The sequence below is a fragment of the Symsagittifera roscoffensis genome, chromosome 1 (genome assembly GCF_963678635.1).
Source record: "Symsagittifera roscoffensis chromosome 1, txSymRosc1.1, whole genome shotgun sequence".
Classification (NCBI taxonomy): domain Eukaryota; kingdom Metazoa; phylum Xenacoelomorpha; order Acoela; family Convolutidae; genus Symsagittifera; species Symsagittifera roscoffensis.
In genome coordinates, this window is record NC_087062.1 from 49,715,319 (window position 1) to 49,739,701 (window position 24,383).

The 24,383-nt window shown below is 34.4% G+C and overlaps 1 protein-coding gene across 1 annotated transcript in view; it reads left to right on the top strand.

Annotated features, from left to right (window-relative positions):
- The window catches only part of LOC134838602 (uncharacterized), a 155,492-nt gene that overhangs the window by 1,514 nt on the left and 129,595 nt on the right, over window positions 1-24,383 (top strand). The window contains exon 3 of the mRNA XM_063854109.1: window positions 23,697-23,943. Within this exon, the coding sequence (XP_063710179.1) occupies window positions 23,697-23,943 (247 nt within the window). The remainder of the gene's footprint in view (window positions 1-23,696; window positions 23,944-24,383) is intronic.

Consider the following 24,383-nt stretch of genomic DNA (forward strand, 5'->3'; position numbering starts at 1 on the left):
TTAGCCTTGTTCGTTGAATAATGAAAAAAATTGCAAACGGCAGAGCGCACTTATAACTATTAATTTTGGCAAAAAACACTGAAAGGAAACCATCTTTTTCTTGACGGCAATCGATGCAATGTAGTTTAAATTAGTTACAGATGTTGAACCATCATGAAAAGTTGGCCCAACAGGGTTTCCAAAAGTCATTTTAGCAAAGCGCACCCATAACTATGGTTTTTTATAGGCAGAGAGCACGCTATAACTATATGCATATACATATATAAGTTTTATGGGCTTATTAGCTTGCTAAAGAAGAACCATTTTAAGGAACCAAATTGATCTATAGCATAACTTAAATAATTCAAATCTTCATAGCTTGAACTGCTTGTATTTGATAAATTATCTTTTCGCGAAACAATTCTTTCTCTGAAATAACTTGAATTAATTCATAGTTTCATCGGTTGAATGGCTCCAATTGAAAAACTAAAACTTTTAGCCATGCGATTCTCTTGATGAAATAACTTGAAACAGTTCAAAGTTTACTGGCCTGAATAGCTTGCTTGAAAAATTCACTTTTCGCGAACCGATCGGTCTATGAAGACTCTTGAAGTATTTCAAAGTTTTCTCAGTCTAATGACTCTAATTGAAGAATTAAAGCTTTTCGTCCACCCCCTTCGGAAATAACTTAATAACTTCTCTGAAAAAAATGTTTTGCTCTAAAAACAACTTGAAATGTTACAAATTTTCATCGCTTGATTAGCTTGAATCAAGTCTGAAACTTTCAATAAAGAAAATGTTTCTGTTTTTACTGACCAGTTTGATTCTGACTAGTTTGATTCATAAATGTATGTTTATTATACCTTTGACCCGTTGCACTAGGGATTTACTACCATTCATTCCCAGTTGGAAATACTCATGCTGAGTTTGTAACGCAAACTCGTGTTTGTATGTAACTGGTGCAATTGCATGTACCCATAGAAGTAGTTTGGTTCAGTTGGGGCAAATAAACTATTTAGCCAACATATTTTTTTTCCTTTCCAGGGTTGTCGTGTTGTTGTCTAGATGTTATTAACAGACCAATATTTAACATGTTTTTAGCACATCGTTTTAAACAATTCGAGCTTTCAATTCGAATGCAGTTGTTTTTTCATATTTGATTGAAAAAATACGTCGACTAGGTCAATGCTATCTCATCCAGTGCTGGAGTGGAGTGATGTTTCTTAACTCTCGGAGTCACCTATGGAAAACTCCGAAGTTCTTTCGGCGTCGAGATGGCTGGAAAGCTGGCTTTTCTTTTTAAACAACTGAATGAGTGATTGTAAAACTCAATCTTGTTTTTTACGTGTTTGGACCTATTTTTTCGGCTGTGTAGAATTCGATCATTTTTTGTACCGCATCGTGCAGAGGTTGAACATCAAGACAGCTGTAAAACTTCAAGAAATCTTGCATCATTTGAAAGATTTTGCTAACCCATACTTCTTTTATCTCGTAGTTTTCCTGGCATGTCTTTGGTCTTTCGGGTTTAATTCATCGCCACCTTTTTTAAAGAAACTTTTTGATACTGATGGTTGAGTGTTTTTGATCTGCAATTTAGAACAGAAGGCAGAATATGATATAGAGGTGATGTTTCAGAAAAATTATCTAAAAGATACCAAATGTTCATATATAAAAAAAATTTTTGCTGGAAGTTAATCTTATGAGTTACCGGCCGCTACTGTCAATAAAACCAAAAGCGGGCGATGCTAATAAAAATTTTTTTTTATTAAAACCAGCCATTGGTAATTGATCAATTGTTACAGTTCTCAGATCAACTGATTTGAATGACACTGATTTTGCCTATAAGACTTTCAAAACTGCTTGGTTTTATCATTGGATGAACTTGCAAGTCACAAACACCAAAAGTCTTCGGTAAATCTGAAGCGGATGGGTTACTAAGTCTATAAAAATTCACTATGCTGACGAAATAATCTTTTCAAATTTTGGAAATTTGATCAACGGACTAAAAGTTTCCTGTATCATATGATAAATTCAAGTTTAAACAAGGAAGGCATTGTGATGCTTTCTCCAAAATGAGCCGTTTAGTACCGAGAGGGGTCATAATAAATTATTACAACTCCAATGTTGTAACTCCAATTAATCCACTATGGTTTGCTTGTTTATGGTAGTACGTCTTTTCAATCCTAAATCCGATTTTTTTTTGCAAAAGAAGCTGATAAAAATGATCTACTTCAGGAGATATTTTGAAAGCATCTCAATTGAGTTTCAAGAAAAAAAAACTCATGCTGTGCCTGCATTGTATGCTTACAGTTTTCTGAAAATTCGGCATGCGGTCTGTCAATAATTTGCACTTCAAAGACTTTCTCAATGAACTTTTTGCTGGAAACAGCTTTAACTATAATACAAGAAGATCATTTTTTCCTAATTTCAACAATTTTGTTGTGTTGAAAGCCGAATATAACTACTTGTAAAGCCTAGGATTTAAACTTCCGAACATTTTAAGTTGAAACATTTTTTGCCTGAAAATCTTGGTCAGATGAATCATCGTGAACTGTTGGTGTTCGTCCACACTCTTAAAAAATATCATTTTGAGACATTCTCAGCTTGTTCGTTTCATCTTTCATAACTCAAAGTTATTTCTAAGTTTTATCAGTCTAATGCTTCTAATTGAAGAACTAAAGCTTTTCGCCCACCCCCTTCGGGAAATAACTTAATAACTTCTCTGAAAAAAATGTTTTGCTCTAAAAACAACTTGAAATGTTTCAAATTTTCATCGCTTGACTAGCTTGAATCAAGTCGGAAACTTTCTATAAAGAAAATGTTTCTGTTTTTGCTGACTTGTTTGATTCATGGAATAACATAGCTCGAATGGCTTCGAAGAAAACCTTTATTTTTTCGCCATCCAGCTCTTTTCGTGACTCAGCTTGAAATGGCTTGATCAGCTTGCGTAAAAAACCTGAACAACTATCTTTTGATCAATTGATCATGGAGACACGCTAGTAAGTATAAATAGCGTCGGCCAAGTCGTTAGTGGGTGTCAAATAACGAATTTATCTTGTGAAGAAAAAGTTTATTAAAATCCAAGCAGTATATAAATGCATTAAATTACAAACAATGACCTCCAATTCAAAGCAAGTTTCTTTCTTAAGAATCAAACACAGAAATTTTTTTTGGTGTATGGCAGCGTCAAGCAGGAGAGGGTTAGATTGCACAAAATATCTATGTAATACTATATTGACCGTAATGTGAAACTTTCGTTTCAGACATTTTTCTACGTCTTGCCCTTCAGTGATGTCCAACAGACGAATAGTGCTGCTTTTTTTACCCAATTAGAACAAGAGCATGACTGCAGGGAAGCGGGTAGCTGATTTTGAGCGTTGGTCATTGTCACTCTCTCATGGCGTCTTCTTGGAAACAGCCCGAATCAGACATACCTGAAGAAGGGTTTGGATTTGGACTAGAAGGGGGAGATGGAGATCCGGTCATAGTGAAAAGTGTACTGTCAGGTAATAGGGAATGAAAAAAAGCACCTTGCTTGCTTTGATAGTTGAAAACAGCATTTTAACTGGAAAGTGGACTAAATACATTTTGGAATATTTATGCAGTTATTCGGAGTAGTTGTCCCTTGTGCCCGCTAAATCGCTTGAATACTTCATTCGGGGTGCATTTTGGCCTCGTAATGTTTGTGCATTCACTGCATACTTTTATCCAGACTGGTTGGCAGAAATCAGGTTCGGATCAAAATAATACAAATTGCCTGTAATATTTTGAATTCGGCAAGCATAAAATTTTCTCAATTTTTTTTCCCACGCCATAGTGATCACACAAAACTTTTTTTTTTAAACCAGTATCAGACTATTTGTTATCAGTATCAGATTATTTTTTTGGTTTGCCTGTAACTTTTTAGGCTGGCGATTAGCAACTGTTATAAAACCGGAGCTTTTTTCAGATCAACAGCTAGCTGAACAGGTTTTGTCAGCCAAAGAGATTTTTGAGCAGTTGTGACTTTGAAAATGTTCGTTTTACTCGAAATTTAATTTAAAGTGTCAATGAGCGTAATCCAGACCCTTATCTAGGCCGTGATTTTTTCAGGAAAAAATTATGCAGTCTAAAATTTATATTTTTTTTGCTTTTGAATTTTGCGGTTAACGAGGTTGTTACAACTGGGTTCTATACTTTTTTCTCTTCAATAACTTTATTTACATGGTGACTTGTCGTAGTATGTAAAACAAGCCTAAACCCCCGGGGAGGGGGTGGGGCTTGAGCGAGGGCGGGGGTAAGATGAAGAGTAAATGTATGTTTATTATACCTTTGACCCGTTGCACTAGGGATTTACTACCATTCATTTCCAGTTGGAAATACTCATGCAGAGTTTGTAATGCAAACTCGTATTTGTATGTAACTGGTGCAAATGCATGTACCCATATAAGTAGTTTGGTTCAGTTTGGGCAAATAAACTATTTAGCCAACACATATTTTTTCCTTTCCAGGGTTGTCGTGTTGTTATCTAGATGTTATTAACAGACCGATATTTAACACGTTATTAGCACATCATTTTAAACAATTCGAGCTTTCAATTCGAATGCAATTGTTTTTTCATATCTGGCGCAAAAAAGCAGTAAGGGGTGGAAAACATAAGTTAAACTAATTTTTTTCTGGTTCCAATAAATCTGGTTGTAAGCGCTGAAGATCTGCCAAACCATATGTTACAAGAAAAAAAAATTCATTTTTGTTAAAGAAAGGCAAACATTGGCCCCGTTTTAAAATTTTAAAAACGTTAAAAATCTTGAACAACATATTAGATCACACTTATTATAGTTTCTGGTTGTCAAAAAAAGATAAATAAGGCTTCGGAGAAGTGGCTGATAAGGTGCGTTCGAACGTTTCTTAGTTAAGCATTTTCCAATTTATTTTAGCCTTGTTCGTTGAATAATGAAAAAAAATTGCAAACGCACTTATAACTATTAATTTTGGCAAAAAACACTGAAAGGAAACCATCTTTTTCTTGACGGCAATCGATGCAATGTAGTTTAAATTAGTTACAGATGTTGAATCATCATGAAAAGTTGGCCCAACAGGGTTTCCAAAAGTCATTTTAGCAAAGCGCACCCATAACTATGGTTTTTTATAGGCAGAGAGCACGCTATAACTATATGCATATACATATATAAGTTTTATGGGCTTATTAGCTTGCTAAAGAAGAACCATTTTAAGGAACCAAATTGATCTATAGCATAACTTGAAATAATTCAAATCTTCATAGCTTGAACTGCTTGTATTTGATAAATTATCTTTTCGCGAAACAATTCTGTCTCTGAAATAACTTGAATTAATTCATAGTTCCATCGGTTGAATGGCTCCAATTGAAAAGCTAAAACTTTTAGCCATGCGATTCTCTTGGTGAAATAACTTGAAACAGTTCAAAGTTTACTGGCCTGAATAGCTTGCTTGAAAAATTCACTTTTCGCGAACCGATCGGTCTATGAAGACTCTTGAAGTATTTCAAAGTTTTCTCAGTCTAATGACTATAATTGAAGAATTAAAGCTTTTCGCCCACCCCCTTCGGAAATAACTTAATAACTTCTCTGAAAAAAATGTTTTGCTCTAAAAACAACTTGAAATGTTACAAATTTTCATCGCTTGATTAGCTTGAATCAAGTCTGAAACTTTCAATAAAGAAAATGTTTCTGTTTTTACTGACCAGTTTGATTCTGACTAGTTTGATTCATAAATGTATGTGTATTATACCTTTGACCCGTTGCACTAGGGATTTACTACCATTCATTCCCAGTTGGAAATACTCATGCTGAGTTTGTAACGCAAACTCGTGTTTGTATGTAACTGGTGCAATTGCATGTACCCATAGAAGTAGTTTGGTTCAGTTGGGGCAAATAAACTATTTAGCCAACATATTTTTTTGTCCTTTCCAGGGTTGTCGTGGTGTTGTCTAGATTTTATTAACAGACCAATATTTAACACGTTTTTAGCACATCGTTTTAAACAATTCGAGCTTTCAATTCGAATGCAGTTGTTTTTTCATATTTGATTGAAAAAATACGTCGACTAGGTCAATGCTATCTCATCCAGTGCTGGAGTGGAGCGATGTTTCTTAACTCTCGGAGTCACCTATGGAAAACTCCGAAGTTCTTTCGGCGTCGAGATGGCTGGAAAGCTGGCTTTTCTTTTTAAACAACTCAATCTTGTTTTTTACGTGTTTTTTTTTTCATATGTTTAACATGTTAAAACCTTTTAGTTATAAAAATGACAGCCTTGTTGCCTTCACAATCGGGCTGACATTTTTCAAGATCAAATTACATTTTGCATAAGCTGATACTGCGCATGTCAAGATTCTTGAATACATCCGGACTAATCGATATCTTTGGCTACAACATTCACCAAATACTTGAAAAATTATTAATAATTCAAACAATTTGAAATTTTTTTTAGGTGTTGCACTTGTAGAATTTTGATTTTCTGTTTTGGTCATCGAAAATGTTTCTTATAGTCTTGTTCTCCTAATGGAACTGGTCGAAATAATTTTAAGATCATTTTAGAATTCTTTCTAAGCATTTTCGTGTCAGCTGGAAAATCGCTTGAACAAAGAACCAAAAACAAATCTCCCAGTATGCCTGGAGAAAAACAAGAAGTATCTTCGGCTACAAAATTGTTTTAAAATTACTAACAAATATTTGAATTCAAATTTCAATGTCCAATTTTATGAGTAGCCTTTTTTAAAGTAATTTTAACGTTTCATCACAGTATTTGGTAATTAGTTACTATTTGATGTATTCAAACTTCATAAAAGCAGATCAGCAGAAAAATCACTCAAGATAGAAAATATATAGCAAATAATGTACACTAAGATATTACGTTTTAAACTATTTGGAAATTGAGCAATCTTTTTTTCGGTACTACATATTAAAGTCTAAAATACTTTCAAGTTTTCTTTACAACTCAGCGCAAACTCAGTTGACTGATTGTTATATAAAAATCCTGCTTAATTAATTTCATATTTTCTTTACAAATTTAAGGTCTTCGTAGAAATTCTATCATTGCGCTTACAATAAAAATAGGTAATTGAATTTTTTATTTGTTTGTTTTGATTTGATTTTCATCAAATCGAAATCCTGGATAAACCCCTTCATCCGTTTTTTTTTTCGTTTCAAGTGATTTTTAGGTTTTTTCGAAGGGATGTTCCTATTGTAATCTTCCAGAGCCATTTTCATTGAATGGTCATGCTCATTGCAGGCACAGTTCGTTTTACTGTTCAAACGATCTCCGTTCCACTCCTTTTTGAAAAATCTAGGAGTTCTATTGTCGAGTTTCTTATGTTGATCGCATCAAATACGCGGCTGGCAGATAATCACTTCACTACAATTAGCATGTATCCAATTAGAATAATTTTCCTTTGCTTCAACTATAATACATTCATTAAAAGTAGATCCTGTCAACGCTAAATACATCGAGTTTGTATCCATTTCAATAGCTCGGTTGGTTAGAGGTCGTAAAATGCGTCCAATAAAATCGTATTTAACTTCTAACATTTGCTATTGAGCATTGTTTAAGGTGAAAAAATCCAACAATTTTTGGTTCATCGGGATACGCAGTTTTAGAATACTTTAGTTCAAAAATTTTGCTGTCATTAACATCGTAGGTCTTCAATTTTGGAGAGTTAATCTTCTTTGTTTACATAAAACGTACTGTCAAATTATGTTATGTTGATTAAGCTGCTTTGTTTACATAAAACGTACTGTCAAATTATGTTATGTTGATTAATTGATTTCCATAAGCACTGTTTCCAATTAGTTTCGATGTTTGAAATAACGGTCGTCAACATTCGAGTCTCCAAGTCTACGATTGTACCTCACAAAATCAAAAAAGCCTTGAAAGTTTTCGCGCGATTATACTGTATGAATAAGTGACATTTAATGACAACAAGTCCAAGAATCAAACTTCACTTAATATACTTGGTAGTGAGGAGAACTTATCACATTATCACATAAGTGACTAGCCAAAAGACACTGTCAGCCAGTAGACCTTATTCAATTTAATATCGCAACTGGTTTCATATGACCATCGAGAGCGTTTCGGTTTACAGGTGTTTTCAATACTGGAGGCAATTTTCTAAGTATTTTTTCAGATACTGTCGAACGTGAATATCAACCAATGCAATACCAAAAACTTCTTATTTCGTAAGCCATTGTATGAACTCGTCTTTCGATAGTGTTGAGTTATTCATATTCAATTCTCGACACGCCAATCGCACTTCGTTGTTGTACTGTTTTTGGAAAGACCAATCACACTCCCACATGTCGACAACAGAGAAACCTGTGAACATAACATGAAAATCTATATTTAATGCTTAAAAAAATTATTTGTTCGAAGGATTATTTGCTACTAATAAGTTTGAGTTTTAAGAAATAAAAAAAAATGTTTTTCTACCTTGCGATTCAATGATTGACTTGGGTTTTGCATCATACTGACAAATTTGTGTTGGTGTTTTGTTGTGAACGCAAGCAGGCTGAGAAATAAACTTTTTGTTAATTGCTTTATCAAAATACAAAACCTCAGTAGTCAGACAAAAGTGTTCATGATGGTAGCAACCCTTGAACACCCACAAACAGTGACTTGATTGACAGCACACATCGGAAATTAACTTTCTATCTTCACATGTGCGTTTAAAAAATCGTAATGTAATAAGACCAGAAGAATTGTGTGCATAGTGTTGCTTGAAAATGTAGCTCACAAACTCTTTCGACAATTTGAAGACGATGTCTTTCGGGTTGTAGTCCATCTCCAGATTTTGGTTTGTATACTATTTTTGGACCTGCGTAGAATTCGACTGTGTAGATTGGACCTATTTTTTCGGCTGTGTAGAATTCGATCATTTTTTGTACCGCATCGTGCAGAGGTTGAACATCAAGACAGCTGTACAACTTCAAGAAATCTTGCATCATTTGAAAGATTTTGCTAACCCATACTTCTTTTATCTCGTAGTTTTCCTGGCATGTCTTTGGTCTTTCGGGTTTAATTCATCGCCACCTTTTTTAAAGAAACTTTTTGATACTGATGGTTGAGTGTTTTTGATCTGCAATTTAGAACAGAAGGCAGAATATGATATAGAGGTTTTTTTTCTTTTAAAACCAACCATTGGTAAATGATCAATAGTTACAGTTCTCAGATCAACTGATTTGAATGACACTGATTTTGCCTATGAGAATTTCAAAACTGCTTGGTTTTATCATTGGATGAACTTGCATTAAAAAAAATGTTTTTCTACCTTGCGATTCAATGAATGACTTGCGTTTTGCATCATACTGACAAATTTGTGTTGGCGTTTTGTTGTGAATGAAAGTAGGCTGAGAAATAAACTTTTTGTTAATTGCTCTATCAAAATACAAAACCTCAGTAGTCAGACAAAAGTGTTCATGCTGATAGCAACCATTGAAAACCCACAAACTGTGACTTGATTGACAGCACACATCGGAAATAAACTTTCTATCTTCACATGTCCGTTTAAAAAATCGTGATGCAATAAGACAAGAAGAATTTTGTGCATAGTGTTGCTTGGAAATGTAGTTCACAAACTCTTTCGACAATTTGAAGACGATGTCTTTCGGGTTGTAGTCTATCTCCAGTCTTATTAAAATACAAATTCTCAGTAGTCAGACAAAAGTGTTCATGATGATAGCAACCATTGAACACCCACAAACTGTGACTTGATTGACAGCACACATCGGAAATAAACTTTCTATCTTCACATGCCCGTTTAAAAAATCGTGATGTAATAAGACAAGAAGAATTGTGTGCATAGTGTTGCTTGGAAATGTAGTTCACAAACTCTTTCGTCAATTTGAAGAAGATGTCTTTCAGGTTGTAGTCTATCTCCAGAATTTGGTTTGTATACTATTTTTGGACCTGCGTAGAATTCGACTGTGTAAGTTGGACCTATTTTTTCGGCTGTGTAGAATTCGATCATTTTTTGTACCGCATCGTGCAGAGGTTGAACATCAAGACAGCTGTAAAACTTCAAGAAATCTTGCTTCATTTGAAAGATTTTGCTAACCCATACTTATTTAATTATCTCGTAGTTTTCCTGGCCTGTCTTTGGTCTTTTCGGGTGTGATTCATCGCCACCTTTTTTAAAGAAACTTATATAAAAAAAATTTTGCTGAAAGCTAATCTTATGAGTTACCGGCCGCTACTGTCAATAAAACCAAAAGCGGGCGATGCTAATAAAAAAATCTTTTTTTTTCTATTAAAACCAACCATTGCTAAATGATCAATAGTTACAGTTCTCAGATCAACTGATTTGAATGACGCTGATTTTGCCTATGAGAATTTCAAAACTGCTTGGTTTTATCATTGAATAAACTTGCATAAAAAAATGTTTTTCTACCTTGCGATTCAATGAATGGCTTGCGTTTTGCATCATACTGACAAACTTGTGTTGGCGTTTTGTTGTGAATGAAAGCAGGCTGAGAATTAAACTTTTCGTTAATTGCTTTACCAAAATACAAAACCTCAGTAGTCAGACAAAAGTGTTCATGATGATAGCAACCATTGAACACCCACAAACTGTGACTTGATTGACAGCACACATCGGAAATAAACTTTCTATCTTTACATGTCCGTTTAAAAAATCGTGATGTAATAAGACAAGAAGAATTGTGTGCATAGTGTTGCTTAGAAATGTAGTTCACAAACTCTTTCGTCAATTTGAAGAAGATGTCTTTCGGGTTGTAGTCTATCTCCAGAATTTGGTTTGTGTACTATTTTTGGACCTGCGTAGAATTCGACTGTGTAAGTTGGACCTATTTTTTCGGCTGTGTAGAATTCGACCATTTTTTGTACCGCATCGTGCAGAGGTTGAACATCAAGACAGCTGTAAAACTTCAAGAAATCTTGCTTCATTTGAAAGATTTTGCTAACCCATACTTATTTAATTATCTCGTAGTTTTCCTGGCCTGTCTTTGGTCTTTTCGGGTGTGATTCATCGCCACCTTTTTTAAAGAAACTTTTTGATACTGAGGGTTGAGTGTTTTTGATCTGCAATTTAGAACAGAAGGCAGAATATGATATAGAGGTGATGTTTCAGAAAGTTTATCTAAAAGATACCAAATGTTCATATATAAAAAATTTTTTGCTGAAAGCTAATCTTATGAGGTACCGGCCGCTACTGTCAATAAAACCAAAAGCGGGCGATGCTAATAAAAAAAATCTTTTTTTTTCTATTAAAACCAACCATTGCTAAATGATCAATAGTTACAGCTCTCAGATCAACTGATTTGAATGGTACTGATTTTGCCTATGAGAATTTCAAAACTGCTTGGTTTTATCATTGAATGAACTTGCATAAAAAATGTTTTTCTACCTTGCGATTCAATGGATTACTTGCGTTTTGCATCATACTGACAAATTTGTGTTGGCGTTTTGTTGTGAATGAAAGCAGGCTGAGAAATAAACTTTTTGTTAATTGCTTTACCAAAATACAAAACCTCAGTAGTCAGACAAAAGTGTTCATGATGATAGCAACCACTGAACACCCACAAACTGTGACTTGATTGACAGCACACATCAGAAATAAACTTTCTATCTTCACATGTGCGTTTAAAAAATCGTGATGTAATAAGACAAGAAGAATTGTGTGCATAGTGTTGCTTGGAAATGTAGTTCACAAACTCTTTCGACAATTTGAAGACGATGTCATTCGCGTTGTAGCCTATCTCCAGTCTTATAAAAATACAAAACCTCAGTAGTCAGCCAAAAGTGTTCATGATGATAGCAACCATTGAACACCCACAAACTGACTTGATTGACAGCACATATCGGAAATAAACGTTCTATCTTCACATGTGCGTTTAAAAAATCGTGATGTAATAAGTCAAGAAGAATTGTGTGCATAGTGTTGCTTGGAAATGTAGTTCACGAACTCTTTCGACAATTTGATGACGATGTCTTTCGGGTTGTAGTCTATCTCCAGAATTTGCTTTGTATACTATTTTTGGACCTGCGTAGAATTCGACTGTGTAAGTTGGACCTATTTTTTCGGCTGTGTAGAATTCGATCATTTTTTGTACCGCATCGTGCAGAGGTTGAACATCAAGACAGATGTAAAACTTCAAGAAATCTTGCTTCATTTGAAAGATTTTGCTAACCCATACTTATTTAATTATCTCGTAGTTTTCGTGGACTGTATTTGGTCTTTTCGGGTGTGATTCATCGCCACCTTTTTTGAAGAAACTTTTTGATACTGAGGGTTGAGTGTTTTTGATCTGCAATTTAGAACAAAAGGCAGAATATGATATAGAGGTGATGTTTCAGAAAGTTTATCTAAAAGATACCAAATGTTCATATATAAAAAAAATTTTGCTGAAAGCTAATCTTATGAGTTACCGGCCGCTACTGTCAATAAAACCAGAAGCGGGCGATGCTAATAAAAAAATCTTTTTTTTCTATTAAAACCAACCATTGCTAAATGATCAATAGTTACAGTACTCAGATCAACTGATTTGAATGACACTGATTTTGCCTATGAGAATTTCAAAACTGCTTGGTTTTATCATTGAATGAACTTGCATAAAAAATGTTTTTCTACCTTGCGATTCAATGAATGACTTGCGTTTTGCATCATACTGACAAATTTGTGTTGGCGTTTTGTTGTGAATGAAAGCAGGCTGAGAAATAAACTTTTTGTTAATTGCTTTACCAAAATACAAAACCTCAGTAGTCAGACAAAAGTGTTCATGATGATAGCAACCACTGAACACCCACAAACTGTGACTTGATTGACAGCACACATCGGAAATAAACTTTCTATCTTCACTTGTCCGTTTAAAAAATCGTGATGTAATAAGACAAGAAGAATTGTGTGCATAGTGTTGCTTGGAAATGTAGTTCACAAACTCTTTCGACAATTTGAAGACGATGTCTTTCGGGTTGTAGTCTATCTCCAGTCTTATCAAAATACAAAACCTCAGTAGTCAGACAAAAGTGTTCATGATAATAGCAACCATTGAACACCCACAAACTGTGACTTGATTGACAGCACATATCGGAAATAAACGTTCTATCTTCACATGTGCGTTTAAAAAATCGTGATGTAATAAGTCAAGAAGAATTGTGTGCATAGTGTTGCTTGGAAATGTAGTTCACAAACTCTTTCGACAATTTGAAGACGATGTCTTTCGGGTTGTAGTCTATCTCCAGTCTTATCAAAATACAAAACCTCAGTAGTCAGACAAAAGTGTTCATGATAATAGCAACCATTGAACACCCACAAACTGTGACTTGATTGACAGCACATATCGGAAATAAACGTTCTATCTTCACATGTGCGTTTAAAAAATCGTGATGTAATAAGTCAAGAAGAATTGTGTGCATAGTGTTGCTTGGAAATGTAGTTCACGAACTCTTTCGACAATTTGAAGACGATGTCTTTCGGGTTGTAGTCTATCTCCAGAATTTGCTTTGTATACTATTTTTGGACCTGCGTAGAATTCGACTGTGTAAGTTGGACCTATTTTTTCGGCTGTGTAGAATTCGATCATTTTTTGTACCGCATCGTGCAGAGGTTGAACATTAAGACAGATGTAAAACTTCAAGAAATCTTGCTTCATTTGAAAGATTTTGCTAACCCATACTTATTTAATTATCTCGTAGTTTTCCTGGACTGTCTTTGGTCTTTTCGGGTGTGATTCATCGCCACCTTTTTTAAAGAAACTTTTTGATACTGAGGGTTAAGTGTTTTTGATCTGCAATTTAGAACAAAAGGCAGAATATGATATAGAGGTGATGTTTCAGAAAGTTTATCTAAAAGATACCAAATGTTCATATATAAAAAAATTTTGCTGAAAGCTAATCTTATGAGTTACCGGCCGCTACTGTCAATAAAACCAAAAGCGGGCGATGCTAATAAAAAAAACTTTTTTTTCTATTAAAACCAACCATTGCTAAATGATCAATAGTTACAGTTCTCAGATCAACTGATTTGAATGACACTGATTTTGCCTATGAGAATTTCAAAACTGCTTGGTTTTATCATTGAATGAACTTGCATAAAAAATGTTTTTCTACCTTGCGATTCAATGAATGACTTGCGTTTTGCATCATACTGACAAATTTGTGTTGGCGTTTTGTTGTGAATGAAAGCAGGCTGAGAAATAAACTCTTTGTTAATTGCTTTACCAAAATACAAAACCTCAGTAGTCAGACAAAAGTGTTCATGATGATAGCAACCACTGAACACTCACAAACTGTGACTTGATTGACAGCACACATCGGAAATAAACTTTCTATCTTCACATGTCCGTTTAAAAAATTGTGATGTAATAAGACAAGAAGAATTGTGTGCATAGTGTTGCTTGGAAATGTGGTTCACAAACTCTTTCGACAATTTGAAGACGATGTCTTTCGGGTTGTAGTCTATCTCCAGTCTTATCAAAATACAAAACCTCAGTAGTCAGACAAAAGTGTTCATGATAATAGCAACCATTGAACACCCACAAACTGTGACTTGATTGACAGCACATATCGGAAATAAACTTTCTATCTTCACATGTGCGTTTAAAAAGTCGTGATGTAATAAGACAAGAAGAATTGTGTGCATAGTGTTGCTTGGAAATGTAGTTCACGAACTCTTTCGACAATTTGAAGACGATGTCTTTCGGGTTGTAGTCTATCTCCAGAATTTGGTTTGTATACTATTTTTGGACCTGCGTAGAATTCGACTGTGTAAGTTGGACCTATTTTTTCGGCTGTGTAGAATTCGATAATTTTTTGTACAGCATCGTGCAGAGGTTGAACATCAAGACAGCTGTAAACTTCAAGAAATCTTGCATCATTTGAAAGATTTTGCTAACCCATACTTATTTTATTATCTCGTAGTTTTCCTGGCCTGTCTTTGGTCTTTTCGGGTTTGATTCATCGCCACCTTTTTTAAAGAAACTTTTTGATACTGAGGGTTGAGTGTTTTTGATCTGCAATTTAGAACAGAAGGCAGAATATGATATAGAGGTGATGTTTCAGAAAGTTTATCTAAAAGATACCAAATGTTCATATATATAAAAAGTTTTTGCTGGAAGTTAATCTTATGAGTTACCGGCCGCTACTGTCAATAAAACCAAAAGCGGGCGATGCTAATAAAAAAATCTTTTTTTTTTCTTTTTAAACCAACCATTGGTAAATGATCAATAGTTAGTTCTCAGATCAACTGATTTGAATGACACTGATTTTGCCTATGAGAATTTCAAAACTGCTTGGTTTTATCATTGGATGAACTTGCATAAAGAAATGTTTTTCTACCTTGCGATTCAATGAATGACTTGCGTTTTGCATCATACTGACAAATTTGTGTTGGCGTTTTGTTGTGAATGAAAGCAGGCTGAGAAATAAACTTTTTGTTAATTGCTTTATCAAAATACAAAACCTCAGTAGTCAGACAAAAGTGTTCATGATGATAGCAATCATTGAACACCCACAAACTGTGACTTGATTGACAGCACACATCGGAAATAAACTTTCTATCTTCATATGTCCGTTTAAAAAATCGTGATGTAATAAATCAAGAAGAATTGTGTGCATAGTGTTGCTTGGAAATGTAGTTCACGAACTCTTTCGACAATTTGAAGACGATTTCTTTCGGGTTGTAGTCTATCTCCAGAATTTGGTTTGTATACTATTTTTGGACCTGCGTAGAATTCGACTGTGTAAGTTGGACCTATTTTTTCGGCTGTGTAGAATTCGATAATTTTTTGTACAGCATCGTGCAGAGGTTGAACATCAAGACAGCTGTAAACTTCAAGAAATCTTGCATCATTTGAAAGATTTTGCTAACCCATACTTATTTTATTATCTCGTAGTTTTCCTGGCCTGTCTTTGGTCTTTTCGGGTTTGATTCATCGCCACCTTTTTTAAAGAAACTTTTTGATACTGAGGGTTGAGTGTTTTTGATCTGCAATTTAGAACAGAAGGCAGAATATGATATAGAGGTGATGTTTCAGAAAGTTTATCTAAAAGATACCAAATGTTCATATATAAAAAAATTTTTTGCTGGAAGTTAATCTTATGAGTTACCGGCCGCTACTGTCAATAAAACCAAAAGCGGGCGATGCTAATAAAAAAATCTTTTTTTTTCTTTTTAAACCAACCATTGGTAAATGATCAATAGTTAGTTCTCAGATCAACTGATTTGAATGACACTGATTTTGCCTATGAGAATTTCAAAACTGCTTGGTTTTATCATTGGATGAACTTGCATAAAGAAATGTTTTTCTACCTTGCGATTCAATGAATGACTTGCGTTTTGCATCATACTGACAAATTTGTGTTGGCGTTTTGTTGTGAATGAAAGCAGGCTGAGAAATAAACTTTTTGTTAATTGCTTTATCAAAATACAAAACCTCAATAGTCAGACAAAAGTGTTCATGATGATAGCAACCATTGAACACCCACAAACTGTGACTTGATTGACAGCACATATCGGAAATAAACTTTGTATCTTCATATGTCCGTTTAAAAAATCGTGATGTAATAAATCAAGAAGAATTGTGTGCATAGTGTTGCTTGGAAATGTAGTTCACGAACTCTTTCGACAATTTGAAGACGATTTCTTTCGGGTTGTAGTCTATCTCCAGAATTTGGTTTGTATACTATTTTTGGACCTGCGTAGAATTCGACTGTGTAAGTTGGACCTATTTTTTCGGCTGTGTAGAATTCGATAATTTTTTGTACAGCATCGTGCAGAGGTTGAACATCAAGACAGCTGTAAACTTCAAGAAATCTTGCATCATTTGAAAGATTTTGCTAACCCATACTTATTTTTTTATCTCGTAGTTTTCCTGGCCTGTCTTTGGTCTTTTCGGGTTTGATTCATCGCCACCTTTTTTAAAGAAACTTTTTGATACTGAGGGTTGAGTGTTTTTGATCTGCAATTTAGAACAGAAGGCAGAATATGATATAGAGGTGATGTTTCAGAAAGTTTATCTAAAAGATACCAAATGTTCATATATAAAAAAAATTTTTGCTGGAAGTTAATCTTATGAGTTACCGGCCGCTACTGTCAATAAAACCAAAAGCGGGCGATGCTAATAAAAAAATCTTTTTTTTCTATTTAAACCAACCATTGATAAATGATCAATAGTTAGTTCTCAGATCAACTGATTTGAATGACACTGATTTTGCCTATGAGAATTTCAAAACTGCTTGGTTTTATCATTGGATGAACTTGCATAAAAAAATGTTATTCTACTTTGCAATTCAATGAATGGCTTGCGTTTTGCATCATACTGACAAATTTGTGTTGGCGTTTTGTTGTGAATGAAAGCAGGCTGAGAAATAAACTTTTTGTTAATTGCTTTATCAAAATACAAAACCTCAGTAGTCAGACAAAAGTGTTCATGATGATAGCAACCATTGAACACCCACAAACTGTGACTTGATTGACAGCACACATCTGAAATAAACTTTCTATCTTCACAGGTCCGTTAAAAAATCGTGATGTAATAAGACAACAAGAATTTTGTGCATAGTGTTGCTTGAAAATGTAGTTCACAAACTCTATCGACAATTTGAAGACGATGTCTTTCGGGTTGTAGTCTATCTCCAGTCTTATCAAAATACAAAACCTCAGTAGTCAGACAAAAGTGTTCATGATGATAGCAACCATTGAACACCCACAAACTGTGACTTGATTGACAGCACACATCGGAAATAAACTTTCTATCTTCATATATCCGTTCAAAAAATCGTGATGTAATAAGTCAAGAAGAATTGTGTGCATAGTGTTGCTTGGAAATGTAGTTCACGAACTCTTTCGACAATTTGAAGACGATGTCTTTCGGGTTGTAGTCTATCTCCAGAATTTGGTTTGTATACTATTTTTGGACCTGCGTAGATTTCGACTGTGTAAGTTGGACCTATTTTTTCGGCTGTGTAGAATTCGATAATTTTTTGTACAGCATCGTGCAGAGGTTGAACATCAAGACAGCTATAAACTTCAAGAAATCTTGCATCATTTGAAAGATTTTGCTAACCCATACTTATTTTATTATCTCGTAGTTTTCCTGGCCTGTCTTTGGTCTTTTCGGGTTTGATTCATCGCCACCTTTTTTAAAGAAAGTTTTTGATACTGAGGGTTTAGTGTTTTTGATCTGCAATTTAGAACAGAAGGCAGAATATGATATAGAGGTGATGTTTCAGAACGTTTATCTAAAAAATACCAAATGTTCATATATAAAAAAAATTTTTGCTGAAAGTTAATCTTATGAGTTACCGGCCGCTACTGTCAATAAAAGCAAAAGCGGGCGATGCTAATAAAAAAATCTTTTTTTTTCTTTTTAAACCAACCATTGGTAAATGATCAATAGTTAGTTCTCAGATCAACTGATTTGAATGACACTGATTTTGCCTATGAGAATTTCAAAACTGCTTGGTTATATCATCGGATGAACTTGCATAAAAAAATATTTTTCTACCTTGCGATTCAATGAATGACTTGCGTTTTGCATCATACTGACAAATTTGTGTTGGCGTTTTGTTGTGAATGAAAGCAGGCTGAGAAATAAACTTTTTGTTAATTGCTTTATCAAAATACAAAACCTCAGTAGTCAGACAAAAGTGTTCATGATGATAGCAACCATTGAACACCCACAAACTGTGACTTGATTGACAGCACACATCGGAAATAAACTTTCTATCTTCATATGTCCGTTTAAAAAATCGTGATGTAATAAATCAAGAAGAATTGTGTGCATAGTGTTGCTTGGAAATGTAGTTCACGAACTCTTTCGACAATTTGAAGACGATTTCTTTCGGGTTGTAGTCTATCTCCAGAATTTGGTTTGTATACTATTTTTGGACCTGCGTAGAATTCGACTGTGTAAGTTGGACCTATTTTTTCGGCTGTGTAGAATTCGATAATTTTTTGTACAGCATCGTGCAGAGGTTGAACATCAAGACAGCTGTAAACTTCAAGAAATCTTGCATCATTTGAAAGATTTTGCTAACCCATACTTATTTTTTTATCTCGTAGTTTTCCTGGCCTGTCTTTGGTCTTTTCGGGTTTGATTCATCGCCACCTTTTTTAAAGAAACTTTTTGATACTGAGGGTTGAGTGTTTTTGATCTGCAATTTAGAGCAGAAGGCAGAATATGATATAGAGGTGATGTATCAGAAAGTTTATCTAAAAGATACCAAATGTTCATATATATAAAAAAATATTGCTGAAAGTTAATCTTATGAATTACCGGCCGCTACTGTCAATAAAACCAAAAGCGGGCGATGCTAATAAAAAAAACTTTTTTTTTCTATTAATACCAACCATTGGTAAATGATTAATAGTTACAGTTCTCAGATCAACTGATTTGAATGACACTGATTTTGCCTATGAGAATTTCAAAACTGCTTGGTTTTATCATTAGATGAACTTGCATAAAAAAATGTTTTTCTACCTTGCGATTCAATGAATGACTTGCGTTTTGCATCATACTGACAAATATGTGTTGGCGTTTTGTTTTGAATGAAAGCAGGCGGAGAAATAAACTTTTTGTTAATTGCTTTATCAAAATACAAAACCTCAGTAGTCAGACTAAAGTGTTCATGATGATAGCAACCATTGAACACACACAAACTGTGACTTGATTGACAGCACACATCGGAAATAAACTTTCTATCTTCACATCTCCGTTTAAAAAATTGTGATGTAATAAGACAAGAAGAATTGTGTGCATAGTGTTGCTTGGAAATGTAGTTCACAAACTCTTTCGACAATTTGAAGACGATGTCTTTCGGGTTGAAGTCTATCTCCAGAATTTGGTTTGTATACTATTTTTGGACCTGCGTAGAATTCGACTGTGTAAGTTGGACCTATTTTTTCGGATGTGTAGAATTCGAGCATTTTTTGTACCGCATCGTGCAGAGGTTGAACATCAAGACAGCTGTAAAACTTCAAGAAGTCTTGCATCATTTGAAAGATTTTGCTAACCCATACTTATTTTATTATCTCGTAGTTTTCCTGGCCTGTCTTTGGTCTTTTCGGGTTTGATTCATCGCCACCTTTTTTAAAGAAACTTTTTGATACTGAGGGTTGAGTGTTTTTGATCTGCAATTTAGAACAGAAGCAGAATATGATATAGAGGTGATGTATCAGAAAGTTTATCTAAAAGATACCAAATGTTCTATTATAAAAAAAATTTTTGCTGAAAGTTTATCTTATGAGTTACAGGCCGCTACTGTCAATAAAACCAAAAGCGGGCGATGCTAATAAAAAAAACTTTTTTTCTATTAAAACCAACCATTGTTAAATGATCAATAGTTACAGTTCTCAGATCAACTGATTTGAATGACACTGATTTTGCCTATGAGAATTTCAAAACTGCTTGGTTTTATCATTAGATGAACTTGCATAAAAAAATGTTTTTCTACCTTGCGATTCAATGAATGACTTGCGTTTTGCATCATACTGACAAATATGTGTTGGCGTTTTGTTTTGAATGAAAGCAGGCGGAGAAATAAACTTTTTGTTAATTGCTTTATCAAAATACAAAACCTCAGTAGTCAGACTAAAGTGTTCATGATGATAGCAACCATTGAACACACACAAACTGTGACTTGATTGACAGCACACATCGGAAATAAACTTTCTATCTTCACATCTCCGTTTAAAAAATTGTGATGTAATAAGACAAGAAGAATTGTGTGCATAGTGTTGCTTGGAAATGTAGTTCACAAACTCTTTCGACAATTTGAAGACGATGTCTTTCGGGTTGAAGTCTATCTCCAGAATTTGGTTTGTATACTATTTTTGGACCTGCGTAGAATTCGACTGTGTAAGTTGGACCTATTTTTTCGGATGTGTAGAATTCGAGCATTTTTTGTACCGCATCGTGCAGAGGTTGAACATCAAGACAGCTGTAAAACTTCAAGAAGTCTTGCATCATTTGAAAGATTTTGCTAACCCATACTTATTTTATTATCTCGTAGTTTTCCTGGCCTGTCTTTGGTCTTTTCGGGTTTGATTCATCGCCACCTTTTTTAAAGAAACTTTTTGATACTGAGGGTTGAGTGTTTTTGATCTGCAATTTAGAACAGAAGCAGAATATGATATAGAGGTGATGTATCAGAAAGTTTATCTAAAAGATACCAAATGTTCTTTTATAAAAAAAATTTTTGCTGAAAGTTTATCTTATGAGTTACAGGCCGCTACTGTCAATAAAACCAAAAGCGGGCGATGCTAATAAAAAAAACTTTTTTTCTATTAAAACCAACCATTGTTAAATGATCAATAGTTACAGTTCTCAGATCAACTGATTTGAATGACACTGATTTTGCCTATGAGAATTTCAAAACTGCTTGGTTTTATCATTGGATGAACTTGCATAAAAAAAATGTTTTTCTACCTTGCGATTCAATGAATGACTTGCGTTTTGCATCATTTTGGCAAATTTGTGTTGGCGTTTTGTTGTGAATGAAAGCAGACTGAGAAAAAACTTTTTGTTAATTGCTTTATCAAAATACAAAACCTCAGTAGTCAGACAAAAGTGTTCATGATGATAGCAACCATTGAACACCCACAAACTGTGACTTGATTGACAGCACACATCGGAAATAAACTTTCTATCTTCACATGTCCGTTTAAAAAATCGTGATGTAATAAGACAAGAAGAATTGTGTGCATAGTGTTGCTTGGAAATGTAGTTCACAAACTCTTTCGATAATTTGAAGACGATGTCTATCGGGTTGTAGTCTATCTCCAGAATTTGGTTTGTATACTATTTTTGGACCTGCGTAGAAATCGACTGTGTAAGTTGGACCTATTTTTTCGTCTGTGTAGATTTCGATCATTTTTTGTACCGCATCGTGTAGAGGTTGAACATCAAGACAGCTGTATAACTTCAAGAAATCTTGCATCATTTGAAAGGTTTTGCTAACCCATACTTATTTTATTATCTCGTAGTTTTCCTGGCCTGTCTTTGGTCTTTTCGGGTTTGATTCATCGCCACCTTTTTTAAAGAAACTTTTTGATACTGAGGGTTGAGTGTTTTTGATCTGCAATTTAGAACAGAAGGCAGATTATGATATAGAGGTGATGTTTCAGAAAGTTTATCTAAAAGATACCAAATGTTCATATATAAAAAAAAAAATTTTGCTGAAAGTTAATCGTGTGAGTTACCGGCCGCTACTGTCAATAAAACCAAAAGCGGGCGATGCTAATAAAAAAATCTTTTTTTTTCTAATAAAACCAACCATTGGTAAATGATCATAGTTACAGTTCTCAGATCAACTGATTTGAATGACACTGATTTTGCCTATGGGAATTTCAAAACTGCTTGGTTTTATCATTGGATGAACTTGCACGTCGCAAACACCAAAAGTCTTCCGTAAATCTGAAGCGGATGGGTTTACTAAGTCTATAAAAATGCACTATGCTGACGAAATAATCTTTTTAAATTTTGGAAATTTGATAAACGGACTAAAAGTTTCTTGTATCATATTGATAAATTCAAACAAGGAAGGCACTGTGATGCTTTCTCCAAAATGAGACGTTTAGTACCGAGAGGGGTCATGATAAATTATTACAACTCCAATGTTAAGACAATAATCCAGTATGGTTTGCTTGTTTATGGTAGTACGTCTTTTCAATCCTAAATCCGATTTTTTTTTGCAAAAGAAGCTGATGAAAATGATCTACTTCAGGAGATATTTTGAAAGCATCTCAATTGAGTTTCAAGAAAAAAACTCATGCTGTGCCTGCATTGTATGCTTACAGTTTTCTAAAATTTGGCATGCGGTCTGTCAATAATTTGCACTTTAAAGACTTTCTCAATGAACTTTTTGCTGGAAACAGCATTAACTATAATACAAGAAGATCAGTTTTTCCTAACCTTAACAATTTTTTTGTGTTAAAAGCCGAATATGTCTACTTGTAAAACCTAGGATTTAAACTTCCGAACATTTTGAGTTTAAACATTTTTTGCCTGAAAATCTTGGTCAGATGAATCATCGTGAACTGTTGGTGTTCTTCCACACTCTTAAAAAATATCATTTTCAGACATTCTCAGCTTGTTCGTTTCATCTTTCATAACTCAAAGTTATTTCTAAGTTTTCTCAGTCTAATGACTCTAATTGAAGAACTAAAGCTTTTCGCCCACCCCCTTCGGGAAATAACTTAATAACTTCTCTGAAAAAAATGTTTTGCTCTAAAAACAACTTGAAATGTTTCAAATTTTCATCGCTTGATTAGCTTGAATCAAGTCTGAAACTTTCAATAAAGAAAATGTTTCTGTTTTTGCTGACTAGTTTGATTCATGAAATAACATAGCTCGAATGGCTTCGAAGAAAACCTTTATTTTTTCGCCATCCAACTCCTTTCGTGACTCAGCTTGAAATGGCTTGATCAGCTTGCTTAAAAAACCTGAACAACTATCTTTTGATCAATTGATCATGGAGACACGCTAGTTAGTATAAATAGCGTCGGCCAAGTCGTTAGTGGGTGTCAAATAACGAATTTATCTTGTGAAGAAAAAGTTTATTAAAATCCAAGCAGTATATAAATGCATTAAATTACAAACAATGACCTCCAATTCAAAGCAAGTTTCTTTCTTAAGAATCAAACACATAATTTTTTTTTGGTGTATGGCAGCGTCAAGCAAGAGAGAGTTAGATTGCACAAATTATCTAATTATTACTATATTGACCGTAATGTGAAACATTCGTTTCAGACATTTTTCTACGTCTTGCCCTTCACTGATGTCCAACAGACGAATACTGCTGCTGGTTTTGACCCAATTCGAACAAATGAGCATGACTGCAGCGGAAGCGGGTTGCTGAATTTGAGCATTGGTCATTGTCACTCTCTCATGGCGTCTCCTTGGAAACAGCCCGAATCAGACATACCTGAAGAAGGGTTTGGATTTGGACTAGAAGGGGGAGATGGAGATCCGGTCATAGTGAAAAGTGTACTGTCAGGTAATAGGGAATGAAAAAAAGCACTTTGCTAGCTTTGATAGTTGAAAACGGCATTTTAACTGGAAAGAGGACTAAATACATTTCCGGGGAGGGGTGGGGCTTGCGCGAGGGCGGGGGTAAGATGGAGAGTAAATGTATGTTTATTATACCTTTGACCCGTTGCACTAGGGATTTACTACCATTCATTTCCAGTTTGAAATACTCATGCAGAGTTTGTAATGCAAACTCGTATTTGTATGTAACTGGTGCAAATGCATGTACCCATATAAGTAGTTTGGTTCAGTTTGGGCAAATAAACTATTTAGCCAACACATATTTTTTCATTTCCAGGGTTGTCGTGTTGTTATCTAGATGTTATTAACAGACCGATATTTAACACGTTATTAGCACATCATTTTAAACAATTCGAGCTTTCAATTCTAATGCAATTGTTTTTTCAT